Source organism: Danio rerio, chromosome 8 (genome assembly GCF_052040795.2).
Source record: "Danio rerio strain M-AB ecotype USA chromosome 8, GRCz13ab, whole genome shotgun sequence".
Classification (NCBI taxonomy): domain Eukaryota; kingdom Metazoa; phylum Chordata; class Actinopteri; order Cypriniformes; family Danionidae; genus Danio; species Danio rerio.
The window spans coordinates 27,514,039-27,535,043 of NC_141028.1; the positions used below are offsets into that span (position 1 = coordinate 27,514,039).

General features: G+C 32.1%; 1 protein-coding gene across 6 annotated transcripts in view; it reads right to left on the minus strand.

Moving 5' to 3' along the window:
* prex1 (phosphatidylinositol-3,4,5-trisphosphate-dependent Rac exchange factor 1) overlaps window positions 1-21,005 on the minus strand; it is a 145,993-nt gene that overhangs the window by 78,229 nt on the left and 46,759 nt on the right. For all 6 annotated transcript variants that reach the window (XM_087264805.1, XM_087264804.1, XM_087264806.1 and 3 more), the window contains 7 exons: window positions 20,745-20,810; window positions 20,261-20,383; window positions 14,117-14,221; window positions 13,675-13,776; window positions 11,815-11,976; window positions 3,246-3,379; window positions 388-503 (listed from right to left, as the gene is read on the minus strand). In XM_087264805.1, the coding sequence (XP_087120931.1) occupies window positions 388-503; window positions 3,246-3,379; window positions 11,815-11,976; window positions 13,675-13,776; window positions 14,117-14,158 (556 nt within the window). In that variant the 5' untranslated portion in view covers window positions 14,159-14,221; window positions 20,261-20,383; window positions 20,745-20,810. The remainder of the gene's footprint in view (window positions 1-387; window positions 504-3,245; window positions 3,380-11,814; window positions 11,977-13,674; window positions 13,777-14,116; window positions 14,222-20,260; window positions 20,384-20,744; window positions 20,811-21,005) is intronic.

The following is a 21,005-nucleotide window of genomic DNA, read 5'->3' on the forward strand; positions in this document are numbered from 1 at the left end:
GATTGTTTTTCCTGGACCCAGTAGAAACATTCATTCATTTTAAAACACTGTTTTAAAACGAAAACATACGAGTGTAAATGCAGCCTGACATTGACAACAATACCTCCTGAGCAGTCCTGAGAATGTTCACAACAACAAGCAATTGACTTACTTTTTATAAAAGCATCAAGCACCACAGTTTTTTTTTTTCAGTTTAGCTTTTTAAAAATCTGTCCACTTGAAGAATAAAAGAAGTGGCCTACATTTTGAACGATCCAAAAGTCAGTAAATAACCAGTATGTTTTCATTTCTGGGTGAGCTCTACCTTTAAGACTGTCAAACTGTATACCACACACAAAGGGGCTATTTTAAACTACACTTTAAAAGCAGTAACAAACTTAAACCTACCAGTTCCATCTTCCACATTCTCGACCTCCATGACCTCAGTGTTGATGCGGCCTCTGAACACATACTGCGGCCCGTTGATGGATTTCGTCCTTTTGGTGGATTTCTTCCCTGACACTCTGCATGTGGAACAGTGAAAACATGAGGCAAGTTTTTAGGTCAATCAATCTGATGGTTGTTTTATATTGTTTACATCTTTCTAGTTATGTATTTGAGTAAAATAAATTCTATAAGCTGATAAAATTTCTTCTGAATTTAAAAAAATACGTAAAAAAGAGTTTGTTTAAGATGCCTATACTTTTTTTGTGATTTTATTGTACATGTTAAATATGATACATGCAATACAAATAGCTTTTCATTTTTCCCGTTGCGCACATACACATTTAGGTTCTACAAAAAAAAAAAAAAAAACTATATATATATATATATATATATATATATATATATATATATATATATATAGAATTAAAATAAAAATCAATTAAATAATAATATTAAATAAAAAATATTTTACTCTAAAAAATAAAATAAAATAAAGGAAAATAATAAATCATAGCAAAAATTCTACTCTTCTAAAATAAATGAAGGGTCCATCTTCTTTATGTAATGTAAAACAGCTTGCCAAGTGAGAAAAAACATCTCAGCACCACTTTTTCTTAGGTCAGGTGGTGTAGAGTAAGCGTAGAAAAGGCAATCCCATTTATCTTACTTATATTAAAACATATGGACTGTGTTGTAATACCAAATATTAAAAGAATGGCCTCGGGTTCTACATAGGTATTTAATGGGCCAGAGAGAAATTTAAATACTAGCTGCCAGAAATCCTTTATTTTAAACAAGACCAAAACATATGATATAGAGTGGCTGGCTCAATATTACACAGTCACAATTAGGCTCTATATTCAGTTTAAACTGGGCTAATTTCACTTTGAGCCAATATAATCTATGTACTACCTTAAACTGTATAACTCTTATGTATTAAACAAATTGAAGATGAGTGAATATAATTTAAAATGGATTGCCACATGTCTTCTGATAATTCTATTTCCAGTTGCAGCTCCCATTTTCGTTTTAATTGCACTAGGGGTTGCAGATTATAGGATTTAATTACAGATTTTTTTTTGCCAATAAGTCCCTTTAAGTAGGGGTTAAGCTCCAAAATAGAGTCAAGCAGGGAGGAGGAAGGCAGTGATGGAAAGTGGCTCATTGAGGAAGATGCTTAAATTAATTTTTAAAGTGGGGTGACATTATGGAATAGTCTGGAACAGATCAAAACAGAAGAGAAAACTTTTGGCTAAAAAAAAAAAAATTAAACCGTTTAAAAACATTTATTATTAAAGGAATATGAAGAGAGGCGATTGTGAAATCGGAACAAAATTATGAATTTATTCTGTAATTGGTTAGTTTTCTCCAGAAGAAAAATATTATCAGACATACTGTGAAAATTTCCTTGCTCATTTGGGAAATACAGTATATATATATATATATATATATATATATATATATATATATATATATATATATATATACATATATATATATATATATATATATATATATATACATATATATATATATATATATATATATATATATATATATATATATATATATATATATATATATATATATATATATATATATATATATATATAATGTATTTCACAAATGAGCAAGGAAATTTTCACAGTATGTCTGATAATATTTTTCTTCTGGAGAAAGTCTTATTTGTTTTATTTTGGCTAGAATAAAAGCAGTTTTAAATTTTTTAAAAACATTTTAAGAACAATATTATTTGCCCATTTAAGATTTTTTTTTCAATAGTCTACAGATCAAATCATAGTTATACAATAACTTGCCTAATTAACCTAACTTGCCTAGTTAACCTAAGGAACATAGTTAAGCCTTCAAAAATGACACTTTAAGCTGTATAGAAGTGTCTTAAAAAATATCAAGTAAAATATTATTTACTGTCATCATGGCAAAGATAAAATAAATCAGTTATTAAATGAGTTATTAAAACTATTATGTTTAAAAATGTGTTTGAATGAGGAAATTTGTAACGGTCAACATGGCGAATGAAGCCTGGTCTACTAGTACAAGAGCCAATCATCAATCGCTATAGACCGATGTTTCTCCAGGGTAGAAGCTCGGACCAGACGTGTGTTTTTACAACAGTTTGATGGTCAACAATAGGACTGGAATCTCAGCGAATACTTGCTTCACAAACATAAGAAATACATCCAAACAAAGCTTGAAATCGCTACTTTTAAATAAACCCACTACACTTAAGAAAAAAAAAGTTTCTTAGTTTTGAAATCTTTATGAAACCAAAGCGAGGTACAGTCCATCCTGTCAAACACATATCACATGACAGCTTCAAAACGATTTATGACTTCAGTCATTTCTGGAGGAGATTTGCCATTAAGACCAAATTGTGAATTACTTACAGAAGACCAGCGCGATCTGACAAAGCATTATCCAGAGGATGATAATGTGTAACATGGCCCATAAATGAGGTTGGTGTCATGATCTCCTTCTTTTCAAGTGAGTATGCTCATTAGCTTGGACTAAAAAAATACTGATTTTGTTTAGTTCGAACCTTTAGAAATTAAATTTATGAGACAGCCGTTGTTTAATTTAATTGGTGATTCCAAATATGTAATGTAATCGTAAGAATGGCAGACAATTTTGTAGAATAACTGTGATTTGTGTAATAATAAATCTAGTATGTTCATTTTACTGGTATCTCTCTCTTTTCTTTCTCAATAACTGTTTCTTTCACAGTTTATTTCAAAGGGACAAAATGATGTCTTTATTTGTTGTTGTGTTTACAATGCTGATTTTCTTGAACGCCTAACCTTGACTTCCTCTTGCAGTAGACTAGGAGGTTGTCAAACAGGAAGAAGACTCGTTCCTGAATGTTTCCAGCTGATATCTTCAACAAGTTGCCTTGGAGTAGCAGTTCAGTACAAATATCAGTCAAGTTTGTTCCCTGGAAAATAAAAAACAAAAAATCATCTTTATCAATGCCATAACAAAGAACATTAGAGCATTTTCTGCTGTGTGAACAAGTTCAACAATTACGTTTTAGGCAAAAGTAATTATTGTTGCTGCAAAACTAAAAGTATGAATAATTGATTTGAATCTATCGATCCATTCATCGATCCCATCAACAAGTGGACATTTATTATGGCCTTGTTTACAATTTCCTTGTGTTTTATTAACAGACAATGCATCTACATTCATTAAAATATAATCTGTTCATTAATCACGATGCTCATTCCATCTAATCTTTAGATAAGATCAGCCTCTCCTCACTCCCAATGCTTCCTATTGGACTAAAAGCAAAAACAATTAAATGCATTACAAAAGCAGCGCCTTTGTCTTTATGGATTGAACAGGATAGGTTTGGTCCTGTTCAATATGCCAGAGCATCAGAAATCGACTGGACTCGTCTGCTGTGGTTCATGCTGACTCTAAACAGGATGTGATTTCCAGCGGTCGCAGGTGTGGGTATGTGTGTGTGTGTGTGTGAGAGTGTGTGTTTGATAAGCAGACTCCATTTTTCCAGCTTAATCAATGGCGTGTCCAGACGGTTCAATTAGAGAGATGGGAATCTGCTTCCCGCTTGTTCTGCACTATTTACCTATAAAGGTGAAACACTCCGGACTAAATGGAAACTTAATGCATTTGCTTTTAAATCAGAGCCCACATCCTGAAACACTGTACAGTATATCTTAGGTAAAGTACAACCTGTTTTTTAAGCTCTCATTGTATGTTGAGTTGAACAGATACCTGATAACTAAGAAGCATTAAAACTTTAAAGAAAAAATGGATAATATTCATTTGATTTTCAACTACTACTATTATTATCATTATTATTATTATCATTATTATTATTATTATTATTTTAATAACAATATTACCATATTATTTATTTTTATTATTAAAATTAATTTTATTGCTATTATTATATGAAATTGATATTAATACATATTTGTAATATCTAATAAATACAATAATAATAACTATATTATTTTTTATTATTATTATTATTATTATTATTTTGAATTATATTTTTATTAGCAATATTAACATATTATTATTAACATTATTATTATTATTATTATTGCTACTATTTTTATTATTTATAATAATAATTATATGAAATTTATATTAATATATACATATAAATTTGTAATATCTAATAAATACAACAATAATAATAAATCTTATTACTATTTTTTTTATTATTATTATTACTATTGTTATTTTATTAGCATTATTAAAATTTGTAAATAATTTTTAAAACATTATTATTATTGCTATTATTATATAATAAAATTATTATTATTATAAGAAATCGATATTAATATATATATTTGTTATATGTAATAAATACCATAATAATAATGTTACAATAACCAGCGATCATTCTCCGGAGATCGCTGGTTTCCACTATACCAGGACTACACTTCCACATATCCCAGGACTACATTTTCATAAATGCACTTCTTCCAGACACGCACGCCTGATTATTTATCTATCCTGATTACAATCACCAGCTGAACCTTGTCAAAGACTGATAACACACCATACAAAAGGCACTCATGAACTCATCCAGGGGGCCGAGTCTTGTTAGCTGTACCAGTAGCATTACGAAGCGTTTTCCCTGTCTGGTTTTCCTGAGTTTAGACCTTAGCCTTGTTCATCCGTGTTCTACTGTTTAGCCGCCTGCCTTTCGACCTGTTGCCTGTTTATATGACTACGATTCTGGATTTGCCTGCACTTACCTGTTTGTACCTGATTTGACCACTGCTTGCCTGACGCTGAATAAACCTGCATATTGGATCTTACATTCTGTTGTGGTGTCACTCCCGTCGTTAAATAATGATAATAATAATAACATTTATTACTATGATTATTTTTTTAATTATCACTAATATTATAATTTTGTATTAACAGCATTAACTTATAATTTTTATTATTGCCAATTTGCCACTATTATTATTATTTTTTATTATTATTATTTTTTTATTACTGTCACAAATATTATTGTTTTTATTAACATTATTAACAGTATTATTATTTTATTATTGTTAACATTTTTTATTTTTGCAATTTGCCACTATTATTATAATTATTTTAATGATTATCACTATTATTTTTATTATTATCATTAATATTATTATTATTTTTAGTAACATTATTAACATATTATTATTTTTATTATTATTAACATTATTATTGTTGCCTATTTGCCATCATTATTATTATTGTTATTATTATTATTATCATCACCATCATCATCATCATTTTATTTTAGTCACTAATATTATAATTTTTATTAACATTTTTATTATTAACATTATTATTATTGCCAATTTGCCACTATACATTTTCTTCTTGTTCTTCTTCTTCTTCTTTTTATTATTATTATTATTATTATTGTTATTATTATCCTCATCATCATCATCATCAATATTTTTTGTCACTAATATTTTTATTTTTTATTAACATTATTAACCTATTATTACTATTATTAATATTATTAACATTTTTATAATTGCAATATGCCACTTTTATTCTAATTGTTTTAATTAATATCACTACTATTTTTTATTATTGTAATTAATATTATTTTTATTAATATTATTAACATATTGTTATTTTAATTATTATTAACAATATTATTATTGCCTATTTGGCATTATTATTATTATCATCATCATCATTTTATTTTAGTCACTAATATTATTATTTTTATTAACACTGTTAACCTATTTTTATTATTAACATTATTATTATTGCCAATTTGCCACTATTCTTCTTCTTTTTACTATTAATTTTCTTCTTCTTCTTATTATTATTATTATTAATAATATTATTATCATTTTTAATATTATTATTATTATATTATCATCATTATTATTTTATATTATTTTTGTCACTAATATTTTAATTTTTTTAACATTATTGTTGTATTAGTATATATTACATTATTATAATATATGAAATTATTTTATTAATTAGTGTTCACATTCTTTAACATTTGAGTAAATAGTGGCAGTTTTAAAGACAATATCCTAAAATAATCCCCCGATTCTCATATGCAGGAATGTTGTTGCTGAGGTGTGATGGGCTCAGAAAAATAACCCAACAGAAGCCAGACTGCACAGTATGCAATAAATTGTGAGAATTTTAACCATCTAAGCACACTTAGCACTCACTGCCGGCTATAGAAAACGCCCCACTTTGTACAGCCACTCAGTACTGCATCAGATAAATCAATAAAGAGGGTTAATGGACAGGGTACAAAGAGCAAGAAAAAGAGAGGATGAAGACAAAGTAACTATAGGGTTCAGAGAAAACAATGAAGAAAAAGAGGAAAGAGACAGACTAGAAAAGAAAAAAGATCAGCAAAGTGTTTGAAAGAAAGAAAGAAAGAAAGAGGGAAATAAAGAGAGAGGGAGGAGGGTAAAGCGAGTATGTGGTGTCACACTGGTGCATGTTACACAAAACTAACACATCTCCATGGTATCAGGCCTTTGTGTTTGGACTTCCTCTTCCTGCATCCTAAGAAAATGTCATCAGTAGACACAAGGCGACACTCATCTTTTGAAAGCCTACTCTAAAAAAGTAAAAATTTTAAACACAAAGCACACTGTTCTCCAAAAGAAACCCTGGTTATTAAAGCTTGCATGGCTTAATATTATGTAAAGGTTTGTTGCTGAAATATGTAGTAAAACGTTGAAAAATGTGCATTGTTTAAAAAAAAATCATAAATTTTACACCATGGTGGACAATTTTATAAGTTGATTATAAGTGATTATAAATAAATATTATAACAATTTTACTCTGTGAGCTAGTGATGCTGTCTGTGAATATTTATATACACATGAGTAAAGGCCCATGCACACCAAGACGTTTTTTGCTCACGTTTTCCGTCAACGTTTAACGGCTCGTGACTATATAAAGGGCGTCAATGTGATTCTGCACCCAACATGCAAAACACCAGGCGCAAAAGCGTCATTTAAAAAAAGCGTCTCATGCCCAATTTTATTTTTTATTTTTTTGACGCGCCGCGTTAAAACCTTCTCCACCTGCTGAAGTTACAGTAAACAGCACTTGGAAGCGCTTAAGCGCAAAACTGTCAATTCAAGCGCTCTTCTGCTTGACGACAGTGAAAATCGCTTGAGTTTGAAGTTCAAATTGAAAACAGCATTGCAATTCTCAAGCAAATCAAAATGAGCATTGCAATTGACTAGACGTGTTTTGTAAAGGTAATGCTATAAAAATGTTTTGCAAACATATGTAGTTTTTTTATTATTATTTAATTCCAGATACGATAGGTTTTTTATTTGCACTGCTTGATCTTCATTTGCAGTTCTTTTTTTGTTTGAAAATGTCCTTTTTATTTCACAAAAATCTATTTTCGCTTTGCAATTTTTAGAGATTTGCATTTATTTATTTTTTGCTCAATAGTTTATTTTTTGTTTGCATTTTTTTTGCAAATATATATGGCCGTAGATTGACTCGATAGAAAAGCTTTTTTTGAACTCCAAAAAGTTTTTGCTCCTAAAGGGGGAAAAGTTCAAGAAACTTTTGGAGCATTTTTGGAAAAAATGGATTTCCCCTTACAAAAATAAATAAATAATGTAGACTCTGCGTCCACGAATTTGTATGCTTTCAATTGTTATTTCGTGATGTCTAGAAGATATCCGCATGGGGAAAAACTCTGGTAATTTACAGTAAACAAGTTTTTGAACCACATAGTAAAGTGCATAATGTGTACAACTCTTTGCTAACAAATACTACAGAACACTGTAGCATAGTAAACTGTAATAAATACCAAAACGTTAGTGTAAACTATGTTGGTGCACTTGATAGTGTGTAATTATAGCATAGAAAACTGAAGCTAGTTGAGTAATTTGTTTATTACTACAGCTGAGTTGTACCAAAGCAACAATAAAATTACTACAACAGTTTAATTCAAGTAAATATCTATATTATTCATCCAAACACTTTAGTATTTACTATAGTATTTTTTTCATGTAACCTAATAGCTTATACAGGATGTATCGCCTCAATGACAGGCAAATTTGTTTGTTTTCGAAGAAAACTCTGCCCTCTTCATGATATAAGGATCATGCCCAACATAAGTGATTATTACTATTTATATCTCCTTTGAAATATGGTATAAATCGCAAAAATACGGACTTTCCTCTATGTCTCCAATTTAATTTTTTACTTCCTGCCCTCCATCTGAATTTCGAACATCACCAGAACCACGTGATTGAAAACAACCTATACATAGATTTAGTATACTATGACCTACATCTCTGAAGGTGTGTGTATGGTTATTTACTTTATTTGTATTTTGAGTTGTTCTAATGTAAAAAGAGTGATCAAATACCAAATTGCATGGCTTTCATTTGAAAGTTTCTGTCAAAGGACAACTTTGTTTTTACCATCTTACCACTGATACCTTTGAGGCATTTAATAGACCACAGCTACTGAAAGGATCAGCAACGGATCTAACTTTAAACCAGATGCCATACCATTACGAAACAGTAGCGACAGAAAACTGTAGATGCCTTCCTGGCATAATAAAAACCTGCTGATGGTTGTCATGATGAGGCAGACACTGAGGGGGAAAGCTTAAACTTATTGAGAGTTTCACTGGATTTACTAAGTGTGCAGTGTCCTCTAGATGTGACTAAAACATTTGTCAGCATGTTTAGTGTCTGGTGTTTTTTCTCTGTGTAGATTTCACATGTTATCTGGGACATTTAAGGTACTTGAGAAGACAAACTCCACACAATGAGGCATCGTATGAGTAATTCATTTTTCGAGTTGAGTTGTAGTAAGAATAGCAATGCAGCCACTTGATTGAAGTGAAGAACTGAACATAAAACAACCTCATTGCAAAATTACTGCAATAACATAAATCTTTTATGGCTATTATACTACATATTTCAGTAATGTACATCATTTACATTATATAGCTAGAAGTCATACTCTAAAACCAGCTTGTAAAACTTCTTGTGAAAGATGGTTGAATATTGGTTATTGATAACGCAGCAATGTCAACATTAGTACTGTATACTTGACAGTAGACCTACCTACTGTCATTGTATTTTTTTGCCTTCATCTCATTGTCTCTAACATTCTATATATATATATATATGTGTGTGTGTATTAGCGCTGTCAAAATTAGTGCGTTAACGCATGCGATTAATTTTAAATAATTAACGCGTTAAAAAATTAACGCAATTAACGCAGTTGCAGGTTTTTTTTTTACTTCCTGTTTTGGTGGACGTGTGTTTAACATGCAAGAAATGTGGATAAGACCAAGGAAGCATTTTTTGAAGGCAAGTTTCAGTATAAAACAATTAGTTGCATCACAGGTTATCCAGAGTTTCATGCAATTTCGGGTTTCATTTTTAACTTTCTGTTGTAAGTTGATACCGCATGGCGAACAGAAAGAAAATCCTCCGCATTTTGTGACTCGGTGTTCCTTTTATGGTAATAAAATCACTGCTTAGGCTACACGGTAGAATTTTAATAAGAGTATAATCTTAATCATATTAAAATCGAAGTATTGGTGTCTTATGTACATGTACTCAGAAAGTCTCTGGTGAAGTCGCGAGCTGTCAAAGACAGGGCATTACTCTGCCTTTCAGCATGAGCACTCCAAGTTTAGCGTGTTTCATCATTAAACGCAACGAAAGCGTCTGCTTCGCGTTGTTGTGTCAGAATCCTTGTGAAATACAGTAATACTTTAGAACGCTTAGTTTAAGCAAATTTGATGAACACGATCACGCGTGTTGCATCTGAAGGGAATCGCTCCAGCGCGTTGTGTGTGTGTCTGTGTCAGGCCCGTTGAGGGGTGTCAGAGGTGGAGTGAGCGACGTATCTGAGTAGGGGCGTGTGCGCGTGAGACGTACCTGAAGTCTAGGAGGGATGCGGTGGAGAGGGGTGTGCAACGTATTTAACGACCGTTTTGTGAGAGATTATCATTCATTTGCGGGTATCCGGGAGTCTCTGTGCATTTGCGGAATACTCCTAGTTTTAGCAACTGGATGAATGTAAAGGAGGATTTAGCAAAATTGTTTCTACTTTATAATTAATATTCTCAAATAAAACTTTACAATGAGTGCAACTGTTTGTATTCAATAGTTTATTATTATAATTTTCCATTTTCCATATATGTAATGCCTGTATTTTGGCATTTTTTTGCAGTCCACTTAAAATCCAACATGGAAATCAATGTTTTTTTATTGGCATTGATTGTTTTGAAATTTAAATGTCATTAACATGCCTGTGTTTTAATTCCTGTAATAAATATGGCTGTCAAGCACGATCTTGATGGTTTATTGTGGGTATGTTGTTTACATGAATAAATCTGTTACAAAAATTCTAATAACAATTATATATTGAATTTAAATTGTTTTTGTCTTGCGTTTACATTAATTTTACATTTGAATAGCCAAAATTACAAGTTTCAGTATTTTAAATACGATTAATCGCGTTTCATTTTTTTTAAACAGTGCGATTAATTAGTAAATTTTTTTAATCGATTGACAGCACCAATATATATATATATATATATATATATATATATATATATATATATATATATATATATATATATATATGATGAAAGAATTGGCAATTTTGGGTGAACTATCTATAAGGGTGCACTCACACCAAACTATCCAAATCGTGCCTGGGTGCGTTTCCCAGTTCGTTTGATAAGCACAAATGCTCCGATTCTGGCCCGGCTGGTAGAGGTGTGCCAATGCGCTACTCGATAGGGCATTGGTGCAGCACGCTTGTAGTGAGAGTGCAAATTACGCCTGAGTCCGAAACTTAAGATGCAACGTCACTTTTAGGAGACTGTTTCATATGGATTAATTACTATATCATTCATACTTTTCAATGATTGAGAATTGTCATGTTTTATTAAATATACAACCCTCCGCAGCATGTCAGCTGCACCTTCAATAAATCTCCTAATATGTGCAGCACTATGACTTTTATGATAATTTATAAGAATCAAAAATTGAGGATTGGTTCAGCAAAATATTTGACTGTGCTTCACTGCATCTCAAATGACTTAACATGTTACCAAAAGATACATCAAAAGCAAAGTCCACTGTGCATCTCTTCTATTAAACTAAACAGTCACATCATTGGTGTGCTCAGGCTCGGAGGGAAAAATGCAGTGTGAAAACAGGCTGTCGGGGGAGAAGGACGGGAGACAATCGCACTTCGGCACAGTTCAACACAAGTGTACATAGTGTGAGTATACCCTGAGAGGTCCAACTGATTCTGGTCTGTTTCTTTAAAACCAGCAACTTAGGAACCAGCCCAAACTTGATGCACCATGTATGAGAACTACTAGATATATCTGAAACTCACCTCCCAGCCCTCTATGTGTGACTGTAATATCTCAAGAGCCTCTAATTTCTCCATCTGCCGCTTGGTCTCGTTGATGTTGCAGCACACAGCTTTCATGGCCTGCAGGGCTTCCTCTACAGCAGGGTAATCTGAATGCTTCTTAGGAGTTCTCTTCAAAAGTTCCTGAAGAGCAAACAGCAGGTACATGCTTGTGTTACACAGTGGCGCGTCTACTGTCTGTTGAAATTCTTCAGATACTGTGTACTAGGAATATAATGGAGTGTCTAATGGTCGAAATTAAACCCTTTTTTATTAGTGGTGCTTGTTCAAAAGAAAAATATTTAAATGTACATTACCATTTGGTCAGTTATATGCTGTGTAAATAGTGCAACTGATTAATCAAAATAAAGTGAGTTTTTGCTTAAAACAAGCAACATAATCAGACAATGGGGGTAACCAAAATAAACTTGTCTTCGCTTTGAAACAAGATTATTTTGGTTACCACATTGGCAGATTATTTAGCTTGTTTTAAGGAAAAACTCATTCATTTTGGCTAATTATTTCTAAAACTAAGACAATATTTTTGCTTGTCTAAGAAATGCTTCTTCATTTAGAAATTTTTAGATATTTGTACAAGAAATGTCAAAAACTCCCAAGAAAATAATTTTTTGCAGTGTGTTTATATAGACATCGATACAATTATTCAGCAATTATGCATGGAACTGTCACAAATGACAGTAAATGCATCTAAAATGCATTAAGCAGCAAATCAGCTTATTATAATGCTTTTGTAACGATTATTTGTTAATGTAAATCATTTAACTCTTGTTTACAGTTACAAAGTCTAAAGATTTTGAATATTTTATTATATCATTTATTGATTCTTGCTGTATATATCTCAGACAAGAATTTGTGGCACTTAAAATTGTGTTGCACGAAACGATACTTTAGTCTATGTCCTAAGTAAATCATGATAAAAAAATATATGTCACTGGTGTATTACATGCCTGTAGCCTTCGAAAGATCCACCCCCCCACACTGACAAAGTTCCAGAATTTGTCCCTTACATGAGCTCAATTGTTCTATTTTGACTGCTATACCATAATAAATTGTGAAAATAACCCATCAAAGGCTTTAAGACCAAGTGGAATTTGACGTAAAAGAAGTCATCTTTCACTGACCTACTGTACTGTTGTTAAATAGAGAAAAACATTTTACAAGGAATTTTTATTGTGAATCTTGGACCTTACTTTCGAAAAAAAATCTGACCAATAAAATAGTGTGAAGCACAGAAAGTGGACCATATTACAGTTAATTATAATAGTAATTTTGCTATTGTTGTTATTTATTTATTTTCAAATGTACTCATTATTATGTTTGAATTTTTCAATATTCAATTGGCCAAATTCTGACTGAGGAAAGTTGAATGTGCTGCTCAGTTTGTTACTTGCCTAATAAATGACATTAAGATTTGCAGTTTTTAAACTTTAAAATTTAACAGATATTTTTTTCTAATGATATATGATACAATAAATATCTTTTTTAAAAATGTATCTTTTTTTCTTCATATTTCTTCATTTTAAATCTCAAGCTCAAAAAAGTGCTTAAAATGTCACTAAAATGCAACATTTAAACTTCATAATTAAATAGAAAATGAGGCATATAACTGCAAGGAGAAAAAAGAACCACCCCTTTCAGCAGGCTGGCGATGAAACTGTATTACTCACATAAAAATAACAGTAAACTAATCACATTCTAAAACGTCAAAAGAAAAAAATTCTATAATTCACTGTTTTATTATACTGATGCACAAAAACCCGTTTCCAACCATGTCCCAAAAACAAACAACATCTTTGCCTATAACGAAAAAGGTAGCCTTACCCTTAATAGCAAAGGGTATTTACAGATCCTCTGTATAGGCGAGAGGAGATACCCTTCAAGAGGAACATCTGTGCTCTTCTTACCACCTAACAACATGAGGTGCTGAAAAAAAAAAAAAAAAAAACACATGACCTGATTAATTCAACATCCTTCTATCTAAACAGATACATGTTGAGTTTCCATGGAAAGCTCTGAACGACACTCTCGATTTCTACAGTATAACTTTAGGTATCAGTTTCACTTCAAATAATTTTGGAGATTAAAATTAATGAGTGTATGTGTAATGTTTATTCACGACAATCAGCAATGAAATCTGTTGCTGGGTTACAAATGCAGAACTGAAGTGACAGTACTGGCGTATGAGGGATTTTCGTCAGAATATGATATAATAAAAATGATGGGATTTTTTTTTGAAAGCATCAGACATATAAGTGGTGCTTACCAGCAGAAAAGCCCGTATGTGAGGGATCTTGTTGAGCTCCATCAGTAGTCTGAGTGCTTTCTCATGGTTACTACAGTACTCGCCATACACTGAAAAACGCACTTTCTGTAGAGGAAACAAAAGAGTTATACTTCAAAATACTTTTTGTTTTTTTGGAATGAGACCATCTAAACCAGGGGTGCCCAAACTTTTTTAATGAAGGGCCAAAAACCAAACTTGATAGAGTGTGATGGGCCGAAGCTAAATATACCAAACTGTATTAAATTATTTGCCATAGTAACTTTACTAATTTAATAATATTTAAAAAAATAAATAGAAAAAAAATATTTAATCATATTAATAATAATTACTTTTTTTTTTACAATACTGTACTTATAATACAATAAAACCATAAACAATCTCATTAACACAATGGAGTTCCATGCTTTTTTTAAATTCGCAAAATAACCTTTTTTACTCGATAGTGAAATGTCCTATAAGTGTGATTTTAGTAACGTGCCACACACATATACTCTATTTGTCGACATCTAAAATGTGCTTAAGGATTTCATGGCTCTAAAAAATCCAATTAATTCACAATATTTAATCAAAACTTTTTATTTCACTTTGCTTTTTTTTGTAGTTGTTCAATTAAACAAAAATGTTAATTTAGTGACTATCTCTGTTGAAGGCATTTGCCCCAACCTTACCCATTCTTCTCTCTCTCGTCTCAGATGAGATCATGGGCCAAATCAAATGTTACTATGGGCCACGTTTGGCCTGCAGGCCCTAGTTTGGGCATCGCTGATCTAAATAGATTTATATGCATTTTTTGAGTAGAAAAGAGGCTTTTGTGCTCTGTTGAAGACTTAGTTTAACACAAAATGAAATTTCACACACAATTCACTCAAGTAATTACTGTCTTTTTTTCTGTTGAACACAAGAGAAGATATTTTAAAGAATGTTGGAAAACTATAGCCACTGATATACATAGTAGTAAATACTATGGAAGTCAGTGGCTACAGTTTTCCAACATTCATCAAAATATCTTCTTTTGTGTTTAACAGATGAATGAGACAGACTTGGAGTCACTTGAAGTTAAATAAACAATCAGAGAATTTTTTATTTTTGGGTGAACTACTGTATCGATTTGACATCCCTTAACTATTAAACTCAAATGCTAAGGGGACGAGTGACAAGGAGAAAGAGTTTCAGGTAGTGAAACTGCCAAAGAAGCATAGAGACGCAGTCACTCTGCCACACTTTATTCGAAACAACACAGGAAGTGAAATCGAAGTGCATAGGTTACATCTAAAGGCCACACCTCCTCTACAAGCCACAAAAGCTACAGTACATGGATACAGGAAGTTGAGAGAAAAAAAAAGAAAGAAATGCAGCTCATCTTTATTCACTTTAACATTGAGCAGTTTAAATCTCCGATAAAACATGGGATAAAAAGAATCTGCACAAGGTTCCCATACGAAAGTTTGCAGGGGACGTCATTCAACTGCTATTTTAAATCATCAAAATGTGGAGTATGTAGTGACCAAATATGTATAAACAAATAAAAACTTGATTAATCATAAGAGCTCTGCACACATGTGGTGAAGTGCTTTTAAACAGCTTATACTCTTAATATGGTCCAACATTTTGTTTTGTTTTTTAGGAAAAATAATTATTGCAATAAAAATGATAAATTATGTAGTAAAGTAAAATGAACAGCTGTGTATTCCAAAATGTGTTAACTTGCTCGGAAACTTCCTCACACCCTCTGACATGCTAACCAGAGCCTAAAGAGAAATTTGATAATTTTAACATCGATATTGATAATAATTAATAGTATAATGTGTCTCTCTTTGCAGGACAAGAGCTTGGGTGGCATCTTGGATGGCACACTTTCTTTTGAAGGTCATATTCATAATTTCACACAGACTTCATATTTATTACTGCATAATTATTACTTGTCCTTCTCTCAGAACTAATAATACTGCAATTTTCATCCATGCACTATTCACTTCACGTAATGACTACTGCAGTGCTCTTCCTTCTAAACTTCTCCATAAACTCAAACTGGTTCAGAACTCTGCAGCTTCTGTCATTTCTAGGATTTCATTTCACAATTTCACAAACAAGCCACACCACATATTATCAGCTTCACAGACTTCTAAAAAGTATCCCATCAATTTTAAAATATTTCTCTCTTTTAAGGCACTTCACAATCTTGCTCCTCAACATCTCACCAAACTTCTCCAAATCTATACCCCTTCTCACACTCTTAGATCATCTAACTCTATCTCTCTGGAACCACCCTGTACTCGATTAAGCCAGATCTTTCAGCTCTTTGGCTCCTCAGCTATGGAAATTGCTTCCATTGGATTTAAGGAGCAGTGTAGGATTTAAGCAATAGTCTTCACACTTTTAAATCCTGCCTTAAGACCCAAATTGTTAAGCAGGCTGTCTTATGATTTTTTTATTATGTTATTTTATATTTAAGATGTTTTTGTATTTGCATCTCTTTTCATGTATTTGAAAATTATGATTGGCAACATTTTATTAATTGTTTTTGGTATGTTTGCTGATGTTCATTGTAAGGCGATCTTGGGTGTCCAGAAAGACGCCATTCATAAACAAAATTAATTATTATTTAACTATAGACAAGTTATTATTAATTCTAACTTAATTCATTGAAAAAAAGTAATATATTTTTTAAATATCCTGTTTTGATTAGACATTTTAAATACATATTTTTTGTAAATAAAAGAGTAAAGTAAAACTATTCTATTATTACATATTATTTTATGTTATTTGATTATTTATAATGACAAAACAACCACAAAACTTTATTAATGAATAAAACAAAACAACACAAAACAACATAACACAAAACAAAACAACCAAAACACAACAAAAACAACAATACACAATGCACAATAAAACAAAAACAAAACAACACACAAAACATGCTACAAAACAAAAACACACAAAACAAAAAACAAAACACACAGAAAAAAAGCAAAACCACACAAAACAAAACAAAAACACACAAAAACAACAACAACAAAAAACAAAGCAAAACAACAAAACACACAAAACTAAAAACAAAACACAAAACAAAAACAACAAAACACAAAACAAAACAAACAAAACAAAACAACAAAAACACACACAAAGCAAAACAACAAAACACACAAAACAAAAACAACAACACACAAAAAAATACAAAACAAAAACAACAACACACACAAAACAAAAAAATAATCTGCCTGAGCTGGGTCTACTAAAAGGTCCAAAATAGCAGTTCATCTGGATCAAATCAGGGCTGAAGTATCAGTTTATTAAAGATGCATGTGGTGAAGGTAGAATGTCATTTATCTGAGCTCCACAGGAACAGTCTGTGTAACCTTGATGAGGACGCTGTGGATCCTGACGGCTGAGTCTGCTCGAGGTGTTCCGACAAACCAGGAAAACTATACTGGAATTCTAAGGGCAACGTGTGTTTGGAAAACTGTTTGTGTTTGTTTTCCTCTTCACAAAACATCACAATTTCCTGCTCTCTGATTCCTCTCCCTTTTCCCCTAGAATTTGCATGCTGTTTGTAGGAGTTTGTGTATTCACAGAGGATCTGGCATTTGCATTAGTGTCTGTGTCACTACTCTGGTTTGGGCCCTCGGGGCTCCAGACCTCAGCACCTGTAATGAGAGAGTTTGGCAGCATCGCACACCCTCATCCATGAACAAGGAGAACATCTGTCCTAGCATATGCTTTATTGCGCCGTTCATCCAAACACACACACACACACACACACACACACACACACACACACACACACAGTCAGTACAATTAGGGGAAATTCACTGCAGTTTGAGGTTAAAACCTCAGAATGTTTCAGTGAACTTGGTTGAAGGTCAAGAACATATGCCAAATCCAAAACATCCTTTGAGAACTGTGGAGAGAGTTAAACCGCTGGATTTAATTTATATGACTCTAAAAAATATAAAGACTACTACTGACAGCCATCAGTGAGGTATAATTAATCAAATCACTGATTGCTGTCATTACCATTATAACCATTTAAAAGTTATTCAGTGTTTGTACTGTTACCCATGGAAGTTTATAGACTTAATGGCCAAAGAAGGAAAAAGGAGCCTCAAAGTCACAGCTCTATTGCATCATCACCATGACCACTGTACATTTGAAGGTGTTTATCAGTTAAATCGAACTTTTCTAGAACATTTGTGTCTAAGTAAACATTTCAAACACTTGAAACAAACTTCATTTTGAGCGGTTTGAAGTGGTATCACCTCAGTACATTATTGGATTTCACCTGAAGCACCCTGGGGCTATTAGGACCAAAAAAAAAAAAAAAACTGTATGTGGAGAGTACTGAGCTGATAACAATACTTGTAATTTATTGTACACAACAAAGCAATTATTTTGAAAATTCACAAATGAAATCAGTTATTAAGGAATCTATCTATCTATCTATCTATCTATCTATCTATCTATCTATCTATCTATCTATCTATCTATCTATCTATCTATCTATCTATCTATCTATCTATCCATCCATCCATCCATCCATCCATCCATCCATCCATCCATCCATCCATCCATCTATCTATCTATCTATCTATCTATCTATCTATCTATCTATCTATCTATCTATCTATCTATCTATCTATCTATCTATCTGTCTATCTATCTATCTGTCTATCTGTCTATCTATCTATCTATCTATCTATCTATCTATCTATCTATCTATCTCTTTTACATATCAATTATAATATCAAATGAATGGGCGACAGTGACAACGTTTACATGGACATCAGTAATCATATTATCTGCCCTAATCCGAATAAGACAATAATATGATTAGGATTTTTACATGTGTTGCTTTTTGAATGTTCCTTTTATGATCCTGTTATAGAACATGATTAGATTAAAGTCATTGTGTCACCACGCTATCCACGTTTCACAAAATTTCAGGAGTTTCGTTTTTAATTTGTCGACTTTAACTGCAGTTTGGCACTTTCAGTTTCATTCAGGAACATATCATTCATGTCCCCATGACAAACTGTGGTATTGGATGCGAGTATGAAGTAAGGACTAGTGGGAGAGTGTTGTTTTAATACAATTTGATACCGCACGCCATATGGGGAAATAAAAACTGTACATTTTGTGATGCAGGTGTCTGTGGTCCTTCTCGATAGGTACAAAAAATAGTGTCAAACAACCTTGTATGTATAGAATATCCTGTCACAAAATGCGGCGAAAAGTCCTACAAGATGGTGATAGTTTAATAATCTTCAATAATGCGACTAAAAACTTTGATCTTAAATAATGCAGATAAAAATTTGATTTCTGTTTAGTTCGATTATGACTTTAGTCGGATTAGGCAATCAAAAATTACGGTTTACATGGCAGACTTTTATTCAGAATGTTGTTTTATTGTATTAAAATTGGATTATTGGTGTCCATATAAACATCCTCAATAAATCCCAAAGTGAATTGCCTCAAATGAATCTTTCAGAAATGTAATCATATCAAAATTTTGAACATTTAAATGGCAAATGTAAAACAGTCTATTGCCAAATAAATTCCCAAGAACATTCTTCTGAGTAGCAACTCTTCCATATCCAGAAACAGGTTCACAAAACAATGCTGTATATACTTTGAGCTTAACCTATGATCATTTCAAGAACTATTTTTATTTTCATAAATAAAACTACCTTTCACTGCTTTAAAAGTTAACAAACCAACAACTTAAATAATAATCGGAATATGGATGTTTTCTTGAAGTGCTGATCTAATGATCTAAGATCTAATAAAACACAGATAACTGCTAAAACAGACATCATTAAAGCTTTCCATCTTCTGTCTGAACTGAACATGTTGCTACAACTGGAATTCAGTGCCACCTATTAAGGTCATTTTTTTTATTACACTGGTCATATGGCTACATGTTTACACACTTTTTCTTTAAGAACAGAGGGAAGGGAGGCAGTATTGAGGCTGTTTTGAGAGAATGGAGCAATCTGGTTACTGGGAAAACACTGGGATGAACTGAGAGTAAGATTTTGAGGTTTGACTGACACTCAAGTTTTTTTTGCTACGCAGCAAAGCACTAGTTCAAAGATGATTTGAAATGCAATCTCTTAGACTCACAAACTGGAGAAAAACATGTCCGAGAGAATGATGCGCCTGGGGTTCAGGCTGCAAACTGGCATCTAGAGTGGAAAGGAACTCGCGATGGACATCCAAAATGGATTCGATGTTGGAAAACAAGACCTGTGAAGAAAGCATAAAAACAATAGTTCAGAAAATCAGCGACAATGAAGGCTCTTGATGTTTTCCTCCCGAAGCATTCAGACATCTATGTTACACTAAAATTGTCGCACTGGTATCAAACTGACAGGGCTTTCTTTTAAAGAAATGCAGCTTTAAGTAAATATTCCACTCAAAGGTTTGCTACGATTGAATAAATATAATAAATTCTGTGCAACAAGTATGAGTCCAAATATTTTGTAATTACAAGATGGCTAGAAAACTAGAATAATTTGTTTGCCTGTGGTTTGCTCAATTCATCTGGATGTACTGCATATTTTCTACATCTGCATGTAAAGGTTTTTGTGCGTGTTATTGGTTTTACCTTGACCTGCTCCTGAGTCAGACATTGCTGGTTTTCTGCAGTCTGTCTAATCCTCTGGAGAAAAGCCTGTTGATTTACAAATAGAGAGAGATGTAGAGAAAAAAGTTAGTGTGCAGTTGTGGAATCACTGCTGTGTGAAAAAGGTGTGGCAGATTTGTATATTCACCACACTTATGCTCATTTTTTTGAAGTTGTAACACTTCCTGTAGGCTTACACCCTATTTTTGCCTGCTACTCTGACTGGAAACTCAAAATTCAGCT